Below are 7,076 nucleotides of genomic sequence, written 5' to 3'. Positions count from 1 at the left end.
CCTAAATGAAAAAAAAAAAAAAATACACAGCTTGATTACCAGTTAGAAAGCTGTTCTAATATGCACTCAAAAAAAAACCCCAAACTCCCGAATGCTTTTAACTGTGAATTTTTGAGGCAAAATATGGGGGGAACCTTTGGTTATTTTCTCTAAAGGAAAAACTGAAAATCAGATTCTCAACAGGCAGAATTTAGAAAAACATGAAAATACGAGGTTTTGCGAAACAAGGATTCCTGTATTTAATTAATGCTAATACTATTTTTGTAGTGTGATTTCTGGAACAACACTTGCGATTTTTAAAATAGTAATAAATAATAATAATAATAGTTATTGTGTTGTAAAATAATTTTCTGTTTAATTTTCATCTTGGACATTTTATTTTTTCCTAAAAAAAAAAAAAGCTTAAAGTGAAATGAACTAATAACTATACTATGACATTACTTTTCACATATAATACTAATAACTATACAATAACATTACTTTTCACATAATTGAACATTTTTATGTCTGTCAGGGACTATTTCTGGGAATCTCTAGATGTTTGTTCTTCCTGACCTCTGTAAGTATAACAGAAAAAAACCTGTTCATGCACAAAAATGGAAAAGGTTTAAGCCCCCATGAAAACATTTCATGTTGTCTTACCTACTGTCTGTTATTTATAGAAATCTCTCCTCAGTTCCCTTTTGCAAAGAAGGAAGTAAATCGTTCCAAAAGATACTGCTTTGCTTCCTAAGATTTTAAGGAAAGTGTTGATACTAACAACATGGAAACAGATGAAAAAAGGCAAACGTTGAAAATATCTTTGGAGTGTTTCAGAAACAAGTCAGGATGTGAAGCACACCTTGTAAAACTTCCATCATGTTTTTTTCAGCCACCGTTTGTAATGGAGAAGTGGATTGTGGGGATAGAGGAGCACCAGTCTGTAGAATGTGTTGTTACATATGAGGTAAGCTCTAAGAAACAGATAAAACTTGTTTATCCAAGGTAAAACCTACACAGGAGGTGTGGACTTTGGCTTTGTTATATCCTATAATCAAGTCTCAGCAGCCTGTAATTAATTGTAAAATCTAAAGTTCAGAGCAAAAGCTGAATGAGGTTTACAGAGACAGTGTCCTCAGACTGCTGCCTGGGTCAGCTCTTTTTCTCAAGGATGAAAACTCCTTCCACTTGAAGTGTAATGGTCAGTGTTGTTTGCATTACTTGAAGTGACTGGTTTTTACCTTTTCAATGAAGTCCTAATTAGGAGAGCAGAGAAGCAACAGGAGAAGAAAGAAAAAGAGAAGTCAAGAGTAAAATAAGATAAAATAAAACTCGGGAGACAATTAATGTGATAGAAATTTGCTTTTGTAAAAAGAGTTTGCAGTTACTTACAAAAGTGTTTTTATAAAGACCAGTGCTGTGCATCACTTGAGATTCCAGCTCTCTCCTGAGAAAGGATTCAAGCAGAGATGGAGAAACAGAAATCCTGGACCTTTCTTGCCCATCTCATAAGTGAAGAACAGTAGTTTTCTTTCATCCTCAAGTTTCTCACAGGAGTCATAGGCCTTTAACAGCAAACTGAAGAGCTTGGTACTCTAGGAAAGTTTTGTGTGGGGTCCCCCCGCAAAAATACCTGCTTAGTCCTACCTCTTTTATCAGAAAGCACTGCCTAGTTGAGACTCACAGTAATAAAACTAGTGAAATTTATTTTCGTGTTTGTAGAGAAAGGCCTTCAGATCTTTCCTCCACGTGGTACATGAATTGAAATAGTTATTCACTACCACATTTTTAGCATAATCACAAAATACCAGCCAAAATTATCTGGAGTCTAAAAATACTTGAGAACTGGCGAAGTGGTTTTGCAAAAGACTGTGTTGAAAACACTGCTGCCACCCAGGCGCTAGTTCCCATGTAGGAGAGCCTTGTGGGTTATGTATGTTATGTCCTCACGTGTGTTTTGTCCTTCCTGACAGAGTGATGTTAGAGCTCCCAGAACCACCAAGCACATCCAAGCTATCTGCTGGAGCAAGGTGAAACCACAGGACGAGGTTGAGACAGTACAGCTCATGATACAGACCTCGCTTCCCAGCTCTGAGGGGAATTCACGGAGCAAATCCGACTCAAGTCAGTTCACACAAACTTCATTGCTGACGTGGGCAAGGCGTATATGGGGAGAACAGCAAAAAGTCAATGCTATTATTCTGTTCCAAGAACAGAGTATATCTTGCAGCATCAGCTGGCATCGTGGTCCCAGATGCATGCAGGAGCACCCTGGCATGTCTGACTTGGCTTAAAGGCTAAACTTTGACTAGTAACATGTTCTATATCACAAGGTGATTTAAGGGGGGTGACCTCCTGCTTTGGAGCACACTAGAGGTGGTGATTAATTACAAATCTTTTCTCTATTGTAGTCACTTGCAGTGCACATCAACAGCAAACAAAGAGCTCAGATCCTTCTGCCCCAAAACCCTGAATGCTTCACACCTTCCAGCAGTAAAAGCCTTAAATCCTGATGCTTTTCCGCCCCTTCCTTGGGTCAGTTTTGGGTCAACCTTTTGATCTCCTCCAGTGTAGAAGGTCATTGGGAGAGATGTTTCTGCCTATAGTCCAGACTTCTCCCCCTCTCTGTTGGCATATTATCCACAGTAGCCTTTCCACGATGGCAGGCCTGCTCTTCTCCAAAGTATACTTGTGGACACTGGACTGGAGGATCAGCCAGAAAATCTGCCCTTCTCCTCCAAATCCAGCCCTCTTCACCAAGACAAGAGTGTACTCAGCTTTGTGGAGCCATAGCATAGCAAAAGGATTTGTACTGAATTACATGTAGTGCCCACACTAAGTGTGCAGGGCCTGGGGTGAAGATGTGTTTCTCAGCCAAGATGGCAGTAAGACATCTGCTGGGAAAGGAGACAATCTCACACATCTCTACCCTCTGTCTGTTGGGAACGATGGAGTTTTCCACAGCTGTTTAGAGGATTTGGGGCACCAGTGCTTTCAGCAGCTTTTATTCTTGCTTTCTCTCCCTGCCACCCAAACTCAGCAGGAGTGCTTCAGCCAGCTCCTTCCTCCTGCTCTTGGCCACCCAGCTCACAGCCAGCTTTGCATAGATGTTGTGCTTGCATACGGGGTGCATCCTGGAAGAGATGTGTGGGTGAGGATTGCTCTTGCTCTGGCCAGCGCTCGTGCAGGGGACTCACACATACCAAGGCTGTAGCCTCAGAATCTGCATGTGGGGTGGCAGAAAGTCCCCTGTGGGAGATACGCTGTTTTGATAGGTACATGCTGCCAGCCTGGCAGACCCCATAGGTGCTCCTGATGTCCTGCTCTTCCCACAATCTTCCCACTGCACTCTTCTCCCACAGCTCAGCCTTCCAGTTTGAGCCAGCCCTGGCTCATCATTACCTGACTTCTGGAACAGTGTTTGTTATGGCTTCTGGGACTTGACTTGCTCATTGAGATACACGTAATAATACAGTTGGCTGTGCACTGCAGTGTTCATTTCCTAACTAAAGTATGCTGCTGGCATAGTCAAACTCAACTTGGTTCTGCCTTAAAGATCTACTGTTCTTTTTGTAAAGGTTTTCGTTAGCCAAAGTTTTTTCTGATTGAGTTCACAGTAGGGCTGCAGAAATGTTCAGACTGGGACAGCTGAGAGACAGCACAGGGGAGGATGAACTCTGATTGTGTATACTACTGCCAAATGTAGACGAATGGCCTCCTGAATTGAGGGTTGAGAGGTTTAGACTACAGCCACATCTAAAATGGGTGCTTTTATTTCTAAGCTGTTGTGATCTATTTGCAACACAACTGTGTTTTTAAACGCACATGGCACCTGGAGGTTGTCCTAAAAGATATATCTTCACTGCAGATTAGCTCTGCTGTGGAAGTTACCCTGGTTTCAGGATGATGAGCCATTCAGCCATACCAAAGTGTGGTGGTGTGTATCTTCACAGGTTGGCTCTGCTGCAGTAAGCCAAGCCACTTTCATTTTTTTGTGGTGAGCAGTGGGAGAGCTTGTCTGTCACTTTGGCACATGGAGGAGTTACATGAAGGCACTAATGTATTGTCAGCACCCAAGTTAATAGGCACGGTTCATAGGAGGTGGATATCCATCCATTGTGAAAGCTGTGTCTCAGCTCTAGCAAACCTTCTGGCCTGTCTTCTTTACCATCTATCCCAGGTATAAAACAACGCCAAATCCAAGCACAGAGGTAAAGGTTATACTGTCTAAAAGGCTAAAATAACAAGCAGAGAAGGTACTACCTCTGCAGGCTGCCATATAGAGCATTTAATTCAGTGTACAGAGTTGGCGGTTCAGAGACCATATGAGAGAGAAGCCACCCCAGCCCGTGAGAAGTGAGAGGCTGTCCCACAGGGCATCAGTGGGAGGTCTCTGCTGGGCATCTGGTCCCTGGGCTGGTGACCATGGCTGGCTGTAAGGAGTGGGGACTGAAGAGCTTAAAGGGAGCCGTCGTTCAGGACAGCATTGCTGCTGGTCCCACAGGACATGTAGTGGCCACCTGAGAGCTGATAACAACTGAAGATCCAGACTCAAGTCCTGAGGCTGCTGCTTCCAGGTTTGTGAGGTCTGTGTATTACATCCGCAGCCTTGGTAGGAGGGCACAGGGGAATGGCAGAGGAGATGGTGTCTAGCAAGTACATTTCAGCATGCATTTTTCTTTTGGAACTGTGACTTTCAAGGAGATTAAGAAGCAGAGAAGGCAATTGCCATCTGTCTTTCTATGAAAAGAGGTTCATCTCTCAGTGCATCTGGAGCTATCCGCTGTGGCAGTGTCACACTCGCACTTTGACAGGAAAGACAGTTTCCTTTTGACATATTTGGCATTAAGTTGAAGTGATTCGAATCTCTTGTATTACAAGCAAAGTCTGGAGAAAGGAGGAATGGAAGAGACCAGACCGTCCATTACATCTTAACAACAGGAGCAATCCTAACAAAAACAGAGCTGCCAACCAGCTCCCACAAAACTCCCTACACACAGTACACCATCGCAGCGAGAGGCAGAGGGCTCGCAGCATAAGGAGTCTTTCCCTGGAAAACCAGCAAAAGGCGAGAGAGGAGCTGGGGTCCTCTGTTAAAGACGATAGCATGTTGGTCGCATTTATGCTGTTTCAAGCTGGCAGAGTTATGCTTTCCTCTTGGAATGATATTAGCAATCTTTCAGTACAAATCATACAAATCTCTCTAGAGCAAAATTATTTAGTCTGCTCCCCATGGGTTTTTGGCCAGTGCTGTGACCTCAGATAAGATGAATTCCTGGTGTCTACTTACAAAGTAGTAAACCAGGCAGCCCTTGCAGTTCAAATGGAAAATTTACAACTGCTGTATTTGCTATAATTTGCTATTTTGTGCAAACCACAGGACTGATTTTCAAAAGCACTTCAGTCTGGCCTCTGGGAGCTACCTGGACCAGGACTGTCACAGTAGGTGTGAGGGAACTGTAATACCCTGAGTCTCTCACAGTTAAGCACAGTCTGAGCTATCGTGCCTGAAGCCTGCTGTCTCACCAGCTTTTCCACATACAGAGTTGATTTTCTGCCCAAAGCCAGACAGGGCAGTGTAGCTGGGGCTTAGATTCAGTATCTAGAGGATGCAAAGTGGATCGACTTCTGAATTTGTAGCAATAATAACTGAAGTGGCTGTGGTTGCTGTGGTATGTAGCAGTTTGAAGAGAAAGTGGAACAAGAGGAGGTGAGTCTGGCTGCCACAGCAGTGATTTGCACTGGGGCTATACTGCCTCTGTCTTTGCACTCGGCTGCGAATGGTGTGACCATGGCAGCTGGGAGAGATGCGGGTGGAGGCCCATGCTGCAACAGTGCCAGCACCTTGGGGTGCCTGCCCCATGCCTGCTCTGGAGGTGTCCAGGCTCTTTTGCAATGAAAGCTGGGGACAAGTCTGCCAAGAGCATCGTGGGAAATGTTTAAAAACAGGTTGGGAGTTTTAAAAACTCCCAGATTTAAAAACACTGGGAGACCCTTGGGAGTGGGATCCCACCTGAACAGCCAAATGGATGGTTTGGTAACTGTCTTCTAGACTAAACTCCATAATCTTCACTGGCATCATAAATATTTGCATCATTTGCTATTTTAAAAGTCCAACATCATGTTCAACCATAACATTGAACCTATCTGCTGCAAGGCTGGGAGGGAAGGAGTGGTTTGAGATATGTCAAGGTTCTTCCGTGAGAAACTCTGATACCTAACCTCAGACCTTCAGTCAACCAGAGAACAATTTTCTATCAATTCAAAGAGCGCTAACTCCTTTTCCATTTCCATACCAGGCATCGACAGCCAGTGGATGCAGACTCTGCGGATGCATCAAATAGCGAAAGCCATTTCTCCCCAGCACAGCCACCCCCACAGCCCAACCACCGTCACCCACTACCTGCCCTACCTTCGCAGCCAGGACTCCTATGCCGCTGCTGTGAGGAGGACGCGCGGTCCTGTCAGTTACCAGTTCACATCCATCAGCCACTCCAGAAACTCCTCTCCCCTCTCACACAGTTTGATGAGAAACCTCTCGAATTTGCACCTGAACTCAAAAGGCAGCAGCACCTCCAGCACGGCCTCCGACACCCCTTCGGAGAGGGACAGGTCTGCTGGCAAAGGCAGAAATGCCTTGCAGAGTGGTAACTCCCACAGCTCCTCAGATGGGCGGCGCAGCAGAACCGGCTCCCCGGTGTCCCCCCGACACTCAGGAAGAGCCTGCAGGACTTCCTCAGCAGCAGCCCCACCGGCCTCCCAGCACCGCAGGTACCCCCGCGGCTCCCCCCAGCCCAAGGCCATCCCAGGCATGCCCCCACAGGGCGAAAGCGAGCCCAGGAGGGCTGAAGGGGAGAGCAAAGTCAGCGAGGGGGGCTGGATAAAGGTGCAGCATGCCAAGAGGTCCCACAGGCAGACTGCCAGCAAGGTGGGGAAGGAGAGGCCCAGGGGGAGCTGGCGGGGTCGGAGGACGTTCTGAGGGAGGACTTTTCCCCTCTGTTTAACTGAACATTCAACCTAGAGAAGGTATGCCTGCTCCTATTTAATTTGCTGCACTGAAGATGAGACAACAGCTCGCTCACTGGCTGGGGGGGGCT

The 7,076-nt window shown here is 45.7% G+C and overlaps 1 protein-coding gene across 1 annotated transcript in view; it reads left to right on the top strand.

Annotated features, from left to right (window-relative positions):
* LOC104498188 (mitogen-activated protein kinase kinase kinase MLT-like) overlaps positions 1–6,958 on the top strand; it is a gene marked incomplete at its 5' end in the record, with an annotated part of 33,502 nt that extends 26,544 nt beyond the window's left edge. Inside the window, 3 exons of the mRNA XM_010141541.1 lie at positions 872–946; positions 1,953–2,103; positions 6,279–6,958. Coding sequence (XP_010139843.1) covers positions 872–946; positions 1,953–2,103; positions 6,279–6,958 — 906 coding nt within the window. The remainder of the gene's footprint in view (positions 1–871; positions 947–1,952; positions 2,104–6,278) is intronic.
* Positions 6,959–7,076: the final 118 nt, after the last annotated feature.

Source organism: Buceros rhinoceros, unplaced genomic scaffold (assembly GCF_000710305.1).
Source record: "Buceros rhinoceros silvestris isolate BGI_N320 unplaced genomic scaffold, ASM71030v1 scaffold16608, whole genome shotgun sequence".
Classification (NCBI taxonomy): Eukaryota; Metazoa; Chordata; class Aves; order Bucerotiformes; family Bucerotidae; genus Buceros; species Buceros rhinoceros.
The sequence above is the reverse complement of the archived record's forward strand: the minus strand, read 5'-3'. Positions and strand labels throughout refer to the sequence as shown.